This window comes from Dipodomys ordii, unplaced genomic scaffold, assembly GCF_000151885.1.
Source record: "Dipodomys ordii isolate 6190 unplaced genomic scaffold, Dord_2.0 Scaffold10, whole genome shotgun sequence".
NCBI lineage: Eukaryota > Metazoa > Chordata > Mammalia > Rodentia > Heteromyidae > Dipodomys > Dipodomys ordii.
In genome coordinates this window covers 20686218-20704594 of record NW_012267226.1, presented here as the reverse complement: position 1 = coordinate 20704594, position 18377 = coordinate 20686218, and the positions used below count along the sequence as shown (strand labels likewise).

The window sequence follows — 18377 nt, the reverse complement described above, 5'->3', positions numbered from 1 at the left end:
GGCTGGGGCCCGGTCGTCCGTCTCGCTGGGGACGGAGGCCCGTGCGCTGGGCCCTCGCCCTGCCGGGCGCTGCCGGGCGCGCAGGCCGCCCCGCGCTCGGGAGCCCAGGCCGGCCTGCGCGACCCAGACGGGGCGCCGCTGCCTCCTAGCTACTCTGGAAGCCCAGACCTGGACGATCGTGGTCCGAAGCTACCCCTGGGAGGAAATGGTGCCAAACTTCATCCCCAAAATAATCAGCAAAGTGCTGGGCTGGAACTGAGGCTCCAGTGGTCAAGCCAGGAGCCAGAAAGCCTACTAACTAGCCGGTTGTCTCTTCCAGAGGTTGAGATGCGAGAGCCGAGGTTCAAAGCCAGCCTGGGCAGGAAAGTCCGTGAGACTTCCACCTCCAAAACCAGCGAAGAGCCAGAAGTGGAGCTGTGGCCGGCACATGCACAGCCTACTGAGAATGAGGCCTCAAATTCAAACCCTGGTACAGCAAACAAAAGTGAAAAAGGGGCTGGGAAGCTGGCTCAGTGGTAGAATGTTTGACTTGCATGCTTGAGGCCCTGGGTTCGATTCCTCAGCACCACATAAGCAGAAAAAACAGAAATGGTGCTGAGGCTCAAGTGGTACAGTGCTAGTCTTGAGCTGAAGAGCTGAGGGACAGCGCTCAGGCCCAGAGTTCAGGCCCTGTGACTGACCAAAAAATAAAAAGAAAAAAATCATCTTCCCAGACACTGAGGGCTCAAGAAAAGTGATACTGGGAGTTTTGTGACTTGTAACCTGTGTTTCAGTGAATTATGTTTTGCTCTCAGAAGGATTACTTTAGTACAACTGAAGCGATGTATGTGAAACTGGATTTTCAAATACTGAAAAGGAAAAACAGAAATCTGTACTTCCAGATACATTCAGTCTAATTATTGTGCAAATGTGTGTGTGTGTGTTTTCCCCAATACTGGGATTTGAACTCAGGGCCTGTTGGAGCTCCAACTAACTAGCAAAAATGCCAGACTGGAGCTGTGGCTCAAGTGGTAGCTATAAACAAGCAGGCCAGTTGATAGGCTGAGGCCCTAAGTTCAAGCCCCTTAACAGGCAGGAAAAAAAAAAAAAAGAAGCAAAGAGATATGAGTAGCTTGTGGGGGGAGGGGAGGAGGGTGGCATCTTTATTGTTGACCTTAGTGCTCCCCCTGCTGTCCCCTGGCTGAAGACTTCCTCTGAAATCTGAGTCTGGCTCCACCTGTGCCTACTGGGTCTTATTGATGAGCAATAGCTGGGAGGTTATTCCTGCAGAGTAATTGTCAGTGCCTTTTTGGATCTACAGCCCTTATAATCTTTGTGTGTGCGCACGTGCACGTGCGTGTGTACACACACTGGGACTTAAACTCAGGGCCTGGACACTGTCCTTGAGCTTTTTCACTCAAAACTCTACCACTTAGTCACAGTGCTTCTGGTTTTCTGATGGTTAATTGGAGATGAGTCTCACAGACTTTCTTGCCCCAGCTGGCTTTGAACTGTGATCCTCAGATCTCAGCCTCCTGAGTAGCTAGGAAGGATTACAGACGTGAGCCACCAGTGTCTGGCCTTTTCTTTTTTTTTCTTTCTTTTTTGTTTTTTGTTGGTCATGGGGCTTGAACTCTGGGCCTGGGTGCTCAGCTTGTCAGCTCAAGACAAGTGCTCTACCACTTGAACCACAGTGCCACTTCGTTTTCTGAGTGGTTTATTGGAGATAAGAGTCTCTCAGACTTTTCCTGCCCAGGCTGGCTTTGAACCATGATTCTCAGATCTCAGCCTCCTGAGCCACCAGTACCCAGCCTTTTCCTTTTTCTGGTAGATTTTGAGCACTCCCTATTTCTGCAGTTGCACTAAACACCCCCTGTCGGGTCTTCGTCCATCCCACCAAAGATGGTCAAAAGTTTTAAGTGCGCTGTGCTGCAGGGAAACAATCGGCTGCAACAGGGAGTCAAGTCAAGCAGGAACTCGTTTATTACCATACAGTAAGCACTTTTTAAAGCAAAAGACCATGTGGGAAGGGAGGAAAAGGAACCAACCAATCACTGTAAAGGTCACACCCTATCTTGCACCTAAGCTTCCAGGAACTGTTTACACACTGAACATAAACAAATCGGGCTCTGCCCACTTAACTTCCTCAGTACCATCCTTGCTGCCTGTTTGCCCTACAACACCCCCCCCAAAAAAAAAGAACAACATGAGAGGCATAACAAACACATGGTCCTTGACCACTCCCCTTAGGAACAGACATACAAAGAACTGACAGTCAGCAGCCCGATTTCATGCAGCAAATTATAACTCACAAAGGGCGTTTGCTTTTCACGGAATATCCTTCTAAGGAAGTTGTATCATTATCCCTGATGACAAATAGTTTCAAGGAGGTTAAAGTGTTATATGGAAACTGGATCAGGAGATACAGAGAAGCTACAATTTGAGAGGTCCAATCAGGAGTCTTTATTAGGAGGCTGGTGACTGCAGATGGACTAGCATTCCAAATAACCTGTAGCCCCGAATGCAGTTATTACAAAGACACAGAACACATCAAGGCAGATGTCACACAGTATGGGGACTAGCAAAGCTTGTTCTACCAGAGCAAGCTTTCTAGGGGGAGCAATCAAGGACAGCTAAGGGCAAGTATTCTCTGTAGCAAAACTTTCCTGGAGCTAAGCAACTGATGACACGCCTGCAATTCAAAGAATATCACCTCTGTATTGCTTGACAACCCACAACACAGCTGCAGATCAAAGAAAGTCCTCTTAACACCTCTAGAGTACTTGGAACTGGGTGGAAATTCCCCATCATCTATTAAGAAGCCAAAATGGCGATGAGGACAAGATGGCGTTACTTAGCTCCAGTATCCATATTTCAAAAGTGACCCTTTCTGGGGAAAAAACATAAAAGTTCTCTGGAAGTTAAATGAGCTCTTCACTCCCTCAACCTCTAATTAGACATTTTTCTGGGATGTGAAGCTATGTTACACTTGTCAGAACATACCCTAGAGTCTGTCTTCTTGGTTATACTTGTTTCTATCTAGGAACTTCAGTATAGTGAAGAAGTTAAACAGAAAATGAGGGCTGGGGGGCTGAGAAAGTGGTTCACTGGTAGAGTGTTTGCCTTGCATGCCTGAGGCCCTGGGTTTGATTCCTTAGCACCACATAAGAAAAAAGCCGGAAGTGGTGCTGTGGCTCAAGTGGTAGAGCCTTCAGCTGAAGAGCTGAGGGACAGCGCCCAGGCTCAGAGTTCAAGGCCCACAACTGACAAAAACCCAAATGCCTAAAAATATACTTTTAAGCTAGCATTTCAATTATAACTTTGGTAATAATACTTTTCTAGGCATTCTATAAATGTAGGTGCTGGGCTGGGAAGGTAGCTCAGCGGTAGAGTGCATGTCTTGCAAGCATGAGGCCCTGGGTTCGATTCCTCAGCACCACATAAACAGAAAAAGCTGGAAGTGGCGCTGTGGCTCCAGTGATAGAGAGCTAGCCTTGAGCTGAAGAGCTGAGGGACAACCCACAGACCCAGAGTTCAGGCCCCATGACTGGCAAAAAAAAAAAAAATGTAGGTGCTGAAAGTTTCACAAGAGAAAAAATATAATATGACATAGCAAAATATTAACAAAATGATCACAAAAATCTGATCTACATGAAAGTTTAGTGTGTATTAATTAAATATAATACTAAAGGTGATTTAATCTAGTAATGGAATTGTGGACAATTTCTTTTCTTTTTTTTTTTGTCAGTCATGGGGCCTGAACTCTGGTCCTAGGCGCTGTCTCTCAGCTCTTCAGCTCACAGCTAGTGCTCTACCACTTGAGCCACAGCACCACTTCCGGCTTTTTTCTTATGTGGTGCTGAGGAATTGAACCCAGGGCCTCAAGCATGCAAGGCAAGCACTCTACCACTAAGCCACCTTCCCAGCCCAGCACTCTACCACTTTGAGCCACAGCACCATTTCCAGTTTTCTGGTGGTTAAATGAAGGTAAGAGGCTCATAGACATTCCTCTCTCAGGCTGGCTTTGAACTATGATCGATCCTCAGATCAGCCTCCTGAGTAGCTAGGATTATAAGCATGAGCCACTGGTGCCTGGCTGTTTTTGTTTGTTTGTTTGTTTTTTAAGATCGGGCTGAATGTGAGGTCCCCCTGCCTCAGCCTGCCAAATGCACCACTCTGTTCAGCTCCTGTTGATTTTAATCTATTGTCTGTTTGGCTAACTTCAATGCACCTTTCTTCCTCAGGGTTTCTGCAGTGTCCAAGAAGGAAAGTCTCACAAGTTGTTCTGGATAAGATCAGTGCCCTTTCAGCCAAGGGCAATATGAATCAAATGTTTTACATAAAATATTTTTCCATTGTTCCCTAATTCCTTCTGTGAAACATTATTCTCCTCTCTGGACAGAGAACAAAACAGGCAACTCCCCAGAGCACTGAACACCTGCTGCACCTCCCAGGGGGACAGATATCTAGGCTAAAAATGGTAACTGCAGCAAAACAGCTCCTATCAGGATATTCCGGGGGTGGAAGCCCCTGCTTCCTGGGAATGAGGGAGACTTATTCTCCCATTTTGCAGCCATCCAATGGGGTTTTTGTTTTTGTACCCATTGGTGCCTTGCTGTTTTGTTGGTGGTGGTAGTAGTAACAGGGTTTGTTGGCACTTTACTCCTCGAGCCACACTTCAGTTTGTCTTGCTCCTTGGTTAATTGAAAATAGTCTTAAGGACTTTCTTTTTGTTTTGGTCAGTCTGGCTTTGACCCTCGATCCTCCGATCTTGGCCTTTGAGTAGTTAGGATTACTGATGAGTCATAGGCAACCTACCATATTATAATTTTAAGCTAACTTCTTTTATTTCTATCAATTTCCCTACCACCTGAATAGTAAAGTATGTTTTTTTTTTGTTAGGGATGGAAATTTACCAAAAAAACAAAAAACAAAAAAAAGCTACGCAAGGGCTCTACAAGCAAGCCACACCCAGGCCTGCACTGTTCTAGAAACACAGTGGACCTCTCCGCGGTACTACCAACTAGGTTTCTCTTCTGCTCTCTTCACTTACGCCTGAGGAAAAACGTAGAGGAACAGATGTGAGCTCGGTAAGCGAGCAGGGGCTGCACAAGCCCTGACCAGGACGCCTTGAGGCAGACCAGGTGCAGCTTTAGGGCGGAGGATGGGTGATAAACCTCACCGTGTAATGACCCAGAGAAGGGAGAGGGAAATGCCACACAGAGAGGGAACAGGCTGTTCTAATTCTGAGACCTACGCAGTCATAAAGGGACAGGGAAAAGACCTGGTGGCACAAAATACACAGAAGGTGGCGCGCATATGCTCAGTCAGACCTACTGAAAGTCTGGAATATTCCTTCTCGGGAAGGAAAACGGGGCTCAGGGTCCAGGCCGGAAGTTGTGCCGGGAAACTAGGCCACTCTCCGAGCCGTCAGCAAACATCGCTCGCGCGGCTCGTTTCCTCAATGGGACTAGACTGTGGATGTCCAGCCAGTACCGTCCGGGGCAAGCGCCTGTTTGACGTGGCTGCGGAGGGGGATGCTGCTCATTCCCACGCCTGGCCACCGGATCGACCGTGCACCCGGCTTGATCTCATCTAGGGTCACTCCACGGCCTAGGCAGAGGGACGCTTCCAGCACCCCCGAGGCTCGGAAAGATCCCGCGGGCTCCCAGGGGGAGGAAGGAATGGAACGCGCCGGCCTGTGACGTGGCCCAATCCCCGGCCGGCACCAGTGATGGAGTCCCCCTCCAACTGGTGGACTGGTCCTGAGGTCGCCGTAGGGGCGGGGCATCTGCCAAAGCCGGGGAGGGCCTAGGACGTGGACCAATGAGAGCGCGCTCCGGGCGGCGAGGGGGCGGGGCCGGGCGCGCGGCGCAGGACCGGACGGTGGAGGCGCCAATGAGCGTGCGCCGCGTCCGGGGCCGGCTGGTGCGCGAGGCGCCGCGGAGAGGTTGGTGGCCAATGTAACAGTTTGCAAACCGAGGGGAGTTGTGAAGGGCGCGAGCCGGGGCAGCGCTGCTGGCCTCGTGGGCACGTCGGCGCTGCGTTGGTCTCGGAGCGGGGACCGCAGGAGCAGGGGCTTGAGAGGTAGCGGGAGCGGAGTGGCGGACCGGCCGCCGCTGCGGAGGGCGAAGCGTGCGAGCTCCGGGGGCGGGTCGTTTGCGGGAGTGAGGGCCGCACGGACGCCGGTGCGTTTGGCTCCTGCAGTTCGAGATCGGCCGCCCGCACGCGCTAGGAGTAGGCCCGGATCCGATTCCGGGAGTGGGAGCCTCGGCCTCGGTCAGGTGAGACTTAGGTGAACACCGGGTACCCGATCCCGTCGGGCGAGTGACCTTACAGCTCCCCGCACGGCGGCTGCGTGGGCAGCGGGGCCGAGCGCGGGGTGGGGAAGAGGAGGGGGGCGGGACAGCCACTGGGATGCCGGGGAGACGGGCCTGATAACGTCTTCGCCACCCCAACGTCATCACCTCTCAGTTCCTGTCCAGGCCCAGCCTGGTGCTCCCAGCCACCGGCGGAGCTCCAGGTGTGGGGAGGCAAGCAGAGCCCTTGCAGGGGTCCGTGTGCCCGGCGCCAGGGGTCTGGCAGCGCGCACAGGGCTGTGGTGGGTCAGTTACAAGGCTGTGCAGCGGAGGGAAGGCGCTGCCCTCCTCCCGCTGTACTGTTACCTTCCTTGTTTAGCGAGCTTAGGACCCGTACTCTTGTCAGGGTCCTTCTGTAGACACTCCAGGGGAGGATTAGAATGGGCATAACTTATCTGGAGGAAGGGGAGGGATTGATATAAGCTGTTCTGGCTAAGTGAGGATGTAATAGGCACGAAATCTTACAGCTTCTTATTTGTGGGATATGGTTCAGTGTCTTTCCCTTGGAGCATTCACTTACCCTGTATTTTCCTCTTCTAAGGGTACAATGGCAGTAACAGTCAGAAGACAGAGGCCAAGGAGGCTCGCCTGTTGGGCCTTGATGGCTATCCTCTTGGCAGATCTCTTGGCACTGAGCGGTATGTATCTAACAGAGGTGTCAAAGAATACATGAAGGGTGGGGAGAGGGCTTGAGGCTCCTGGTCCGAAGTCTGTAGAGTTACTAGACCTAGACTTTTACCTTTGTCTTTGCCATCTTTCTCCTCAGAAAGTCAGATGCCTCTTGGGAAGGTGGGGAAAAAGGGTCTCATTGACAATCCTGTTTCCCCTTCAGACACATTGGCTGTAATGTCTGTGGACCTGGGCAGTGAATCCATGAAAGTGGCTATCGTCAAACCTGGAGTGCCCATGGAGATCGTCTTGAACAAGTGAGAGCAGCCCCAGGAGTCAGGGTGGCAATGAGGGTACCTGGGTTGGGGTGCAGTGCTGTTTCTTGGTAATGCCCACTACACACATTGATATTTGAGTGATTGATTGTTGGGTCTTGAGGTGCCCGGTGTCACACCCTGCTGTAAGCACCTGGACCTAATTTTTCCTTTTGCTCAGGGAATCTCGGAGGAAAACCCCGGCCATGGTGACCCTGAAAGAAAACGAAAGGTTCTTTGGAGATAGTGCAGCAGGCATGGTGAGTTACCGGTCCTGTTTGCCAGGTCGGTGGACTCAAGAGACTATGCCCTTACATCTGTGCTATAAGAGGCAGGCGGTGCTGAGGTTGGCCAGCTTACCACCTTGCTTGTTCTTCACTTCCTCTTAGGCCATCAAGAACCCAAAGGCTACGCTGCGTTACTTCCAGCATCTCCTAGGGAAGCAGGCTGATAACCCTCATGTAGCCCTGTATCGAACTCGCTTCCCCGAGCACGAACTAAACATTGACCCACAGAGGCAGACTGTGCGCTTCCAGATCAGCCCGTGAGTGGTTCAGTGGGAAATGCAGCCTCAGCCCTCCCCAGTTTTCCGTGTGTTCATGATTGTCCTGCCTTCGTGTTTGTCTTTCTTTGTCTCAACTCTTCCTCCTCCCCTCAGGCAGCTGCAGTTCTCACCCGAGGAGGTGCTGGGCATGGTTCTCAACTATTCTCGTTCCCTGGCTGAAGACTTTGCAGGTGAGTGCCATGAAGGGGCTGTAGCTGCCAGGCTTCCCAGATCTAATGCAGGGACTCTCAAGTGGGGGTACAATCAGGGAACATTCAGCAATGTTTGAAAACATACTTGGTTGTCACTACATACCTCAGCCAGGGATAAGTTCCTGGTTTCTAGTGTGCAGACCTCAAGAATGCTGCTGAGCATCCTGCAATGTGCAGGGCAGCCCCAAACACCAGAACTGTTTGTCCCCAAGTGCCAGTAGTGGCGAGGCTGGAAACCCTGGTCCGAGGTTTGGAACTGGTGTGACCCTATTTTGTTGTCCTTTGTAGAGCAGCCTATCAAGGATGCAGTGATCACCGTGCCAGCCTTCTTCAACCAGGCTGAGCGTAGGGCTGTGCTGCAGGCTGCCCGAATGGCTGGCCTCAAAGTGCTGCAGCTCATCAATGACAACACTGCCACTGCCCTCAGCTATGGTGTCTTCCGCCGGAAAGACATCAACACCACTGCACAGGTAAGCCAAGAAGGTCAGACATACTGGGTGCTGAGTCTGAGGATAGAGGCCCCCTGTTTTGTTTGCATCTCCTTTGCATAGCTAACCTTTGACAAAATGTGGCAGCAGCCTCCTGTGACCCCTAATAGAGCTACTTGGTTTTATGATGAGAGTTGGTGGCCCCTTGAATGCAGGCAGGTGGGTTCTGTGACAGTGCGTTTGGTGTCTCCACAGAACATCATGTTCTATGATATGGGCTCCGGCAGCACCGTGTGTACCATCGTGACCTATCAAACAGTGAAAACTAAGGATGCTGGAATGCAACCACAGCTGCAGATCCGGGGAGTGGGGTAAGTGGATGTTGGGAGGAGGGCTTCGTATTAAGACCCTTAAGGTTAGAGGGGTCTTCCTGGAGGACAGCTGCCTCCCTGCTATCTGTGAGAATGGCTCCCCTGAGCAAAGGATCAGTCACCATAAAGGACCACTTGCAAAGAGTCAGGGAAAGCAGGAGAGAAGGGAGGAGGACAGTTAGAACTTTTTTGTTCTTGTTGTTGTTGTCGGTCATGGGGCCTGAACTCTGGGCCTGGGCGCTGTCCCTCAGCTCTTCAGTTCAAGGCTAGCCTTCTATAGCTTGAGCCATAGCGCCATTTCTGGCTTTTTCTGCTTATGTGGTGCTGTGGAATTGAACCCAGGGCCTCATGAATGCAAGGTAAGCACTCTACCACTGAGCCATCTTCCCAGTCCTACAGGGAACTTCTTAAAACTTATTCTAAAGAAATACATGAGCCTTCGGTCACTTTTGGCTTTATCCATTTTATCACATCCAGTTTATCACCATTTTCTTTCTTTCTTTTTTTTTTTTTGTTTTTGGGTCTGGTCATGGGGCCTGAACTCTGGGCCTGGGCACTATCCTTCAGCTCTTCAGCTCAAGGCTAGCGCTCTACCACTTGAGCCACAGCGCCACTTCTGGCTTTTTTCTTTTTGCTTATGTGGTGCTAAGGAATTGAACCCAGGGCCTCATGCATGCAAGGCAAGCGCTCTACTACTGAGCCACCTTTCCCAGCCCCTATCACATTTTCTTAGACTCTTCTTTTTTTAATCTTTTCTATCTTTACCAGTGTTACCCTAGACCAAGCTGCTAGTGCCTACAGAGTTTAAAAAGATGTGCTGTTTCTACTGACTTCCCCTTTCAGTTCTTCCTGCATATTGCAGGGAAGGGGTTCTCTTTAAAATCTGATCTAGAGGCTGGGAAGGTGGCTCAGTGGTAGAGTGCTTGCCTTGCATGCATGAGGCCCTGGGTTCGATTCCTCAGCACCACATAAGCAGAAAAAGCTGGAAGTGGTGCTGTGGCTCCAGTGGTAGAGCGCTAGCCTTGAGCTGAAGAGCTGAGGGACAGCGCCCAGGCCCAGAGTTCAGGCCCCATGACTGGCAAAAAAAATAAAATAGAATGCTGATCTAGGACCTGGGGTAGCGGTGAGGTAATAGAGCACTTGTGTAGTGTTCATGACATATTAGGTTTGGTCCTCAGCACTTAAATAAACAAAGCAAATCTGATTCTAACCTGTTTCTAGCTTTTCCTATACTTCAGCCTTGCCTCCCACAGCCAACTCTAATTAAGCTCTGCACCCCAGCACATCTGTCCTCATTTGGAGCCTGCCATTGTCTCTCCTACCTCAAGGTCTCTACAGACAGTTCTCTCTGTCCAAAACATCTTTCCTTCTCTTCACTTAGCCCTAGCTCCTGTGAAGATTTCAGTTCTGACATCAGTTCTACAGGGAAGCTTTCCCAGGCATCCCTAAGTAGTGCAAACCTCCCTGTTGAGTTCAGCTAGCCTTGTCTAATACTCCTTTATGAACAGGTTCCCCCCTCCCCACCTCCCCCGGGCCTGGGCATTGTCCCTGAGCTTCTTTTGCTCAAGGCTAGCACTCTATTCCTTGAGCCACAGTGCCACTTCCAGCTTTTTTCTGCTTATGTGGTACTGAGGAATTGAACCCAGGGATTCATGCATGCTAGGCACGCACTCTACCACTAAGCCACATTCCCAGCCCAAAACACAAGGTTATTAATTTACATTTACTAGGTTATTCAACTGTTAGATTATAAGGTTCTTGATGGAAGGGGCCCTGCCACTCCTAATCCCTTCTGCACATTTGTATTCTGAGAAACAAATAATGTGTAGTAAATACTGTTGAGTGGGTGGGTGGATGAACTGCTACTGGGGGTATCCAGTGTGGGGTGAAGAGTTGGGCATAGAGTGGGTTTTCACGTTTGGGGTTACAGGGTTTCTGAAACAATGGCAAGATGCCATGAGAGGCTCCTGGGCCAGTGGATGGACCCTGTGTCCTCACCCTTTCCCCGTTCCCTGTCCTGAACAGATTTGATCGTACACTTGGAGGCCTGGAGATGGAGCTTCGGTTGCGGGAGCACCTGGCTGGGCTTTTCAATGAACAGCGCAAGGGTCAGAGAGCTAAGGATGTGCGGGAGAACCCTCGAGCCATGGCCAAGCTGCTGCGGGAAGCCAATAGGCTCAAAACCGTCCTGAGTGCCAACGCCGACCATATGGCCCAGGTACCCACATGAAGCTGGTAGTGGGCAAGCTTGTTCTACCCAGAGGGTGGAAGATCCTGACACCCTCCCACAGTCCTGTTTCTTTGGGTTCAGTCAGCAGGGCCTATCTGGGCAACCCCCTCCTGACCCTCGTCCTCCTCCCTTAGATCGAGGGCCTGATGGATGATGTGGACTTCAAGGCAAAAGTGACTCGAGTGGAGTTTGAGGAGCTGTGTGCAGACTTGTTTGAGCGGGTGCCTGGGCCTGTCCAGCATGCCCTCCAGAGTGCTGAGATGAGCTTGGTGAGAGCATGGCGGGCAGGGGTGCCCGGAGGCAGTTGGTAAGAAAGGGTCAGTGTTGAAGAACATGCCCTGCTTGTACCTCACCTCACCACCTTCCTTCTGCAGGATGAGATCGAGCAAGTGATCCTGGTGGGTGGGGCCACTCGGGTCCCCAAGGTTCAAGAGGTGCTGCTGAAGGCTGTGAGGAAGTGAGTATAGCAGCTGGGCATGGGACCTAGCTCTTCAGGCCGGGTGGATGGTGCTGAAGCTTGGGACTCTCACAGGGAGGAGCTGGGGAAGAACATCAATGCTGATGAAGCAGCCGCCATGGGGGCTGTGTACCAAGCCGCTGCACTCAGCAAAGCCTTCAAGGTGAAGCCGTTTGTTGTCCGGGATGCCGTGGTCTACCCCATCCTGGTGAGTACGCTTGCCTGATGATCTCACAAGCTCCCTTTGCTTCTATCAGTGGGATCTCACTTTCTGTCCATTGGAGCCTGTCCCCTTGGTCTTTCTGCCACAAGAGATCCCTGCTGTCCCATCCCACTCCAGAACCCGCTGTGGCTCCTCAGTGTGCCTCTTCTTTGCTGGCTGTGTAGGTGGAGTTCACAAGGGAGGTGGAGGAGGAGCCTGGGGTTCACAGCCTGAAGCACAACAAACGCGTGCTCTTTTCCCGCATGGGGCCCTACCCTCAACGCAAAGTCATCACCTTTAACCGCTACAGCCATGATTTCAACTTCCACATCAACTATGGTGACCTGGGCTTCCTGGGGCCTGAGGATCTTCGGTGAGGGGCGGGGGGACAGAATGGGAACTCCTGGGAGGTGGGGGGGAGTGGCTACCAGATGACTTGAGGATTTGTGGGAGGGGGCTATGGAGCCTGCGGGACTGAAATAGGAAATAGGCTGTAGGGTGAGGGTCAGTTTATAGGCGTCAGCCAGAGTTCTTTGTCCTCAGTGTGTCCTTAGGTAGGGCCCCTGGCTTCTTATGCCAGGATGCTGTTTGGGATTGGAGATGAGCACGTGTTCTCCTCAAACTCTTCTTTCCCTTCCACCTAGGGTATTTGGTTCCCAGAATCTGACCACGGTGAAGCTAAAGGGCGTGGGTGAAAGCTTCAAGAAATATCCTGACTACGAGTCCAAGGGCATCAAAGCCCACTTCAACCTGGATGAGAGTGGCGTGCTCAGTCTAGACAGGGTGAGGGCACGAGGGTCCCTGTGCCGAGTAGGGACCAGCACCCTGCTGGCTTTCCCAGGGCAGATTCCACATGATAAACACAGTGGCTTTTGGAATTGGATCTAAATAGAGCTGACCAGGAGTCTGGCATGAACCTTCTCATGGCCCATATGTAGGCATTAAAACTTGCTTAAGAGGAACCTGTTAGAATGGCTGAGAAATATCCTCTCTCTCACACACACACAATCCTTTTATTTTTTGTCGATCATGGAGTCTGAACTCTGGGCCTGGATGTTGTCGCTCAGCTCTTCAGCTCAAGGCTAACACTCTACCACTTGAGCTACAGAGCCACTTCCGGCTTTTTCTGCGAACCCAGGGCCTCATGCATGCAAGGCAAGCACTCTACCACTGAGTCACCTTCCCAGCCCAAGAAACCCATTTTTGAAGAACAATTCTGGGTTGTCTTTTGGTACACACACTGGGAACTGGTGTCCCGTACTGTTGCTGGGGGGAGACATGGAGGAATCAGGGCTCTTAATTGAAAGGGTTGGCTGACCATCTGGGAGCTCTAAGGAAAGCCAGGTGAAGCCGGGCGCTGGTGGCTCACGCCTGTAATCCTAGCTACTCAGGAGGCTGAGATCTGAGGATCGCGGTTCAAAGCCAGCCCGGGCAGGAGAGACCGTGAGACTCCTATCTCCAATAAACCACCAGAAAACCGGAAGTGGCGCTGTAGCTCAAGTGGTAGAGCGCTCGCCTTGAGCTGAAGAGCTGAGGGACAGCGCCCAGGCCCAGAGTTCAAGCTCCACGACCAAAAAAAAAAAAAAAAAAGAAAGCCAGGTGAGAGTACCATACAGCTGCAGACCACTGTGCACCTGTAGGGTTTGTGGTGATGCATGGCTTAGCATGTGCAGCTCTTCAATGTGAACCTATTTTCAGGTTGAGTCTGTCTTTGAGACCCTAGTGGAGGACAGTCCAGAAGAGGAATCTACTCTAACCAGTAAGATGAGCATGTATGCCTCTGTGTGTGTGTGTGTGTGTGTGTGTGTGTGTGTGTGTGTGTGTTTGCTTGCGTGTGCGCACACGCGCATCTGTGGAGAGAGAAATTTGACAAGGTGGATGGGCCATTGCCTTGGTCAGGAAGTTGACTCACTGCTTGATCCCCCGTGAGTCTGTATGCTTCCTTCTCCCTAGAACTCGGCAACACCATTTCCAGCCTGTTTGGAGGTAGTACCACACCAGACTCAAAGGAGAATGGTACTGATGCTGTCCAGGTAAGCACTGGAGCAGGTAGCTATAACCAAGGCAAGAAGTCTGGTGGGCATCCAAGCTGTCTGGGAGTTGATGGCCCTTAACTTCAGCCTATGCCCGGTTAGCCATGCCCTCATCATTCTCCTCTGAACACAGAAGCCATTCCTAAACTTCAGAGCCCAAGGCCCATTTCCCAGACAATCCCTTCATCCACTTAGACTGCTATAGTCCAGACAGCCCCTGGGGTCCTCTAGTTGTCCTCTGCACCCAGCAGTGTCCTGAGAGGTGATCTCTTCTAAGCAGAGTAACTTGCATAGCCAAAGCCAGGCCTCCAGGTTCTGCTGGTGACACTGTTGTGAGTCCTCGGCACTGTCTCCTAGGAAGAAGAGGAGACCCCTGGTGAGGGGAGCAAGGACGAGCCCGGGGAGCAGGCAGAGCTCAAGGAAGAAGCTGAAGTCCCCGCAGAGGATACCTCTCAGCCCCCACCTACGGAGCCAAAGGGAGATGCAACTCCTGAGGGAGAAAAGCCCACTGAAAAGGAAACCGGGCACAAAGATGAGGCCCAGGTGAGCGGAGAAAGGCCTGTGGAAACTGGGATTAAGGGACCAGATAGAAGCCATCTTTGTTCCTTGGCCTTTGAAGAAGGAAAGGCAAAGCTTTTTCTGACATCCTCAACTCTTCCCACCCAGAAGCCCAACGAGAAGGGGGAGGCAGGGCCTGAGGGTGCTCCTACAGCCCCTGAGGAAGAAAAGAAGCAGAAGCCTGCCCGGAAGCAGAAAATGGTAGAGGAGATCGGTGTAGAGCTGGTGGTTTTGGACCTGCCTGACTTGCCAGAGGAGGAGCTGGCTCGTTCTGTGCAGAAGTAAGTGGTGTGTGTGTGTATGTGTTGAATTAAGTCTGTAGGAGTTGAGTTCCAACCCACCCTCTCCCTCACGTCTGCCTCACCTTTGCCCACAGACTTGAAGACTTGACCTTCCGAGACCTAGAGAAGCAGGAACGAGAGAAAGCTGCTAACAGTTTGGAAGCTTTCATCTTTGAAACCCAGGTTGGCAGGTTGGGGACCATGCCCCTGGCCTCCTGGAAGTTGGATAGGGGGCATCTCTCTCTGAGCCTTGCCCTTGGGCTCACGGCATGCATGCATTTGTCCCCTCCTAGGACAAGCTGTACCAGCCTGAGTACCAGGAAGTGTCCACTGAGGAACAGCGTGAGGAGATCTCTCAGAAACTCAGTACCGTGTCCGCCTGGTTGGAGGACGAGGGCTTTGAGGCCACCACTGTGGTGAGGAGGTGCCCAGGATATGATGGGATGGAAGCTTTTGCCTTCCTTTCTCAGGGTCAGAAAGAGGAGGGCCTGAGGTATGAGGCCATAAAGAAAAATGCAAGAGCTGGGCGCCGGTGGCTCACACGTGTAATCCTAGCTACTCAGGGGCTGAGATCTGAGGAACACAGTTCAAAGGCAGCCCAGGCAGGAAAGTCTATGAGACTCTTACCTCCAATAAACCACCAGAAAACTGGAAGTGATGCTGTGGCTCAAGTGGTAGAATGTTTGCCTTGAGCTGAAGAGCTGAGGGACAGTGCTCAGGCCCAGAGTTCGAGCCCCACAACCAACAAAAAAAAAGAAAAAAAGATGCAAGGGGGCTAGAGGCGTGTGTCAGTGGTGGAGACCTTGCCTAGCAAGCACAAGATCCTGTGTCCAAACTCCAGTACAAAAACAAAATCAGGATGCAGGACTTTTCTAGGGCTTTTGCCATCCTTTCAACTCCTCTCCCTACTCCTGCTGTCCCTCAGATGTTGAAGGAGAAGTTGACTGAGCTGAAGAAGCTATGCCAAGGTCTGTTCTTTCGGGTGGAAGAGCGCAAGAAATGGCCTGAACGGCTGTCTGCCCTGGACAATCTCCTCAACCATTCCAGCATGTTCCTCAAGTGAGTAGCCTCTGCACCCTTTCTTCCCTAGTCCCTACCAAGGCCACAGCTCTAAGTCCTGTCAACCTCACATTCCCCCACCCCAGTCTTTTCTGCCCCCTGAGCTGATTGTCTCCTGTCTGGCATCCAGGGGCGCCCGGCTCATTCCAGAGATGGACCAGATCTTCACTGAGGTGGAGATGACGACATTGGAGAAAGTCATCAATGAGACCTGGGTAATCATTGTGTGAATGTAGTGCTGGAGGTACCAAGGGTGGCAGGATGAGTTACAGTCCTCAGCCAGAGGCTGGGATGATTTCCCTGGGGCAGACATCTTCTCTCCCTGGCTACCCCTGAGTGATCCTGGCCTCATCCACAGGCCTGGAAGAACACAACTACTGCTGAGCAAGCCAAGCTTCCTGCCACTGAGAAGCCTGTGTTGCTCTCAAAAGACATCGAGGCCAAGATGATGGCCCTAGATCGGGAGGTACAGTATCTGCTCAATAAAGCCAAGTTTGCCAAACCCCGGCCACGGCCCAAGGACAAGAATGGCACCCGGACAGAACCTCCCGTCAATGCCAGTGCCAGTGACCAGGACGAGAAGGTCATCCCCCCAGCAGGTGAGGGCAGAGCGCCTGGCTCCTCGTCCCAGCGGGACGGGAGAAAGCCTCCTTCTCCTGCAGCTTACTTCTGGTTTCCCTCCAGGCCAGACTGAAGAAGCAAAGCCCATTTCAGAACCTAAGAAAGTAGAGACTCGTGAGTTGGGGAAACTGGTTGTTGGGACAGAGACATTGCACTGGCCTGGGGTTGGCAGTCTGTCATGTCTAGATGGTCTTTTGTGGTGCTGGGGATGTAACACAGGGCCTTGAACGTGCTCAACAAGAAATCTGCTGGAGCCACATCCCCAGACCTTGGCCTCTTAAAAAACAACTAAAAAAAATAAGCAAGAGACCAAATGTGGGCTGCACATTCTAAAATATTTACTAGCTGGCTATTGACAAGCCCTCCATTAACTTCTCCCTCTTATTCCTTCCAAAACACAGGCTCTGAGCCAACAGACACTGAGCCTCTGGAGTTGGGAGGCCCTGGAGCAGGTGAGGGTGGGGCTGCGTCTGTGCTGGGCAGCCTGGTGGGACGGAGAGAATAATCCCTGCAGAGAACTGTTTGGTCTCACTGCCTCCCCTTCCCCCATTTTCCTAACAGAATCTGAACAGAAGGAACAGCCTTCAGGACAGAAGAGGCCTTTGAAGAATGATGAACTATAACCCTCATCTCCTCCTCCCCAACCCCCACTCATCCCCCACTTGTCTCCAGCCCCTTCTACCACCTCTATTTATTACACATTGGGGTGTGGGCAGGGGTTGGTCCTGCCCACAGGGCTAAAGTAACTTCTCTCTCACCTGGGGCAGGAGGGAGGCTGCTCACCATCTTCTGGAATAGCTCTGTGTTAAACCTGAACTGTTGGTTTCCGGGCCTCCACCTCTTGGTCCCTACCTATCTGGCCCTGCATTTGGGGAAAAAATCACTATTATGTCTTAATTCTTTGCCTCTGGGTCAGTGAGAGGATGGCTGCCAGAGGTGGAGGGGACCTAGTAGTGGGCAGGACGTCAAGGGACACAGGAGAGTGTTCAGTCTTCTCTGGGCATCCTTCCCTTCTTTCCTCTTCCACCATGAAATCAATGTCCCATTTTGGCCCGTGTCTACAAAGCCTTGGTCACCACCTTTGGTTTCTGAGTGTCTGTCTATGTTTTTCCCTCCAGGATCTTCTGTTTCCTAACCCTTCACCCAGTTCTTATCTGGCTCTTTCCACTGGGTCCCTTGGCTTCCTAGTACAGGAGGGCAGTTTTCTGTCTCTTGCCTGACATCTCCCACCCAGACTGGCTTGTATTCCCACTGCCTGTTGCGACCCCTAGTGGCCAGAATATACGGGGAGCAGTCACTGCCCTCCAGAGAGTTGAGACATGTCAAAGCACTGCAGCCCTCCCCTGTGATTGTTGGGCCCTGGAAAACACGTAGAGTGTTTAGCAGGGATGCCAGTAGCCTGCAGGCACTCAAAGTCCTTATCTGCCCAGTACCCCAGGTTTCTGTAACTAACTACCTTTTTCCCTTCTTCCTTCTGCCCCTCCCAAATAGAGCCTTTCTCTTACCCCTTACCCACTGGGCTGACCAAAATGTGCTTTCTACTGTGAGCCCCTGTCCCAAGACGGGGATGGAGAGACAATGTGTGAATGTAAAACTGTCACCTCATTCGGAGGCAGGCCGTGGGTAGAGGGTGAGGGTCAGGTTTGGCCTGCCTTGTGTGTGACTCTGCTGGCTCTTTACCCACAATGCCAATGCCTAGGGAACCTGTCCTCCAGTATTCCGTCTGTGGCAGAGCTAGGGCTGCCACCCTCTCTGGGACAAAAGCTAACCCAGTTGTGTCATTCTGCCTTCTTTCTACTCCTCCTCCCCCCCTTTTTTTTTCTTTTGCCACATTGGCAGAGAGGGACCTTCAGGTCCCACCACCTCACTTCTGTAAGTTTTGAGTCCCTTCATTAGTGCGTGAGGCTGGTTGGACAGGTTTGAATCAAATTGTACTTTGCTCCATTGTTAATTGAGAAACTTTCAATAAAATATTCTTTTCTACAGTTTTTGTGCTTTGTATTTTTATTTTTATTTATTTATTTATTTTTTGTCGGTCGTGGGGCTTGAACTCTGGGCCTGGGCGCTGTCCCTCAGCTCTTCAGCTCAAGGCGAGCGCTCTACCACTTGAGCTACAGCGC

The 18377-nt window shown here is 51.6% G+C and overlaps 1 protein-coding gene across 3 annotated transcripts; it reads left to right on the top strand.

The window, feature by feature from the left end:
• Positions 1–5832: 5832 nt before the first annotated feature.
• Hyou1 (hypoxia up-regulated 1) lies at positions 5833–18245 on the top strand. Of its 3 annotated transcripts, none has more exons than XM_013009717.1 (27): positions 5901–5929; positions 6187–6263; positions 6880–6976; positions 7171–7264; positions 7443–7521; positions 7651–7805; positions 7920–7996; positions 8306–8487; positions 8701–8816; positions 10842–11034; positions 11181–11315; positions 11421–11503; positions 11579–11711; positions 11891–12078; positions 12350–12488; positions 13404–13464; positions 13659–13738; positions 14096–14281; positions 14405–14577; positions 14673–14760; positions 14871–14993; positions 15503–15636; positions 15767–15851; positions 15995–16235; positions 16321–16371; positions 16659–16709; positions 16819–18245. In XM_013009717.1, exons 3-27 carry the CDS (start codon positions 6886–6888, stop codon positions 16878–16880), a joined length of 3000 nt encoding a protein of 999 aa, XP_012865171.1. In that variant the 5' UTR covers positions 5901–5929; positions 6187–6263; positions 6880–6885; the 3' UTR covers positions 16881–18245. The 3 variants fall into 3 exon arrangements, with proteins under 3 accessions (XP_012865173.1, XP_012865171.1, XP_012865172.1); XM_013009718.1 differs by lacking the exon at positions 5901–5929 and adding an exon at positions 5942–6066; XM_013009719.1 differs by lacking the exon at positions 6187–6263 and having other exon boundaries at positions 5833–5929.
• The last annotated feature ends 132 nt before the right edge of the window (positions 18246–18377 follow it).

Excerpts from the sequence above, each read along its gene's own strand:
- Hyou1 (XM_013009719.1), top strand. The coding sequence starts at position 6,886 with ATGGCAGTAACAGTCAGAAGACAGAGGCCAAGGAGGCTCGCCTGTTGG. Across the intron at positions 12,079-12,349 it reads CTGGGGCCTGAGGATCTTCG|GGTATTTGGTTCCCAGAATC; the intron begins GTGAGGGGCGGG and ends CCTTCCACCTAG. Across the intron at positions 12,489-13,403 it reads GCGTGCTCAGTCTAGACAGG|GTTGAGTCTGTCTTTGAGAC; the intron begins GTGAGGGCACGA and ends ACCTATTTTCAG.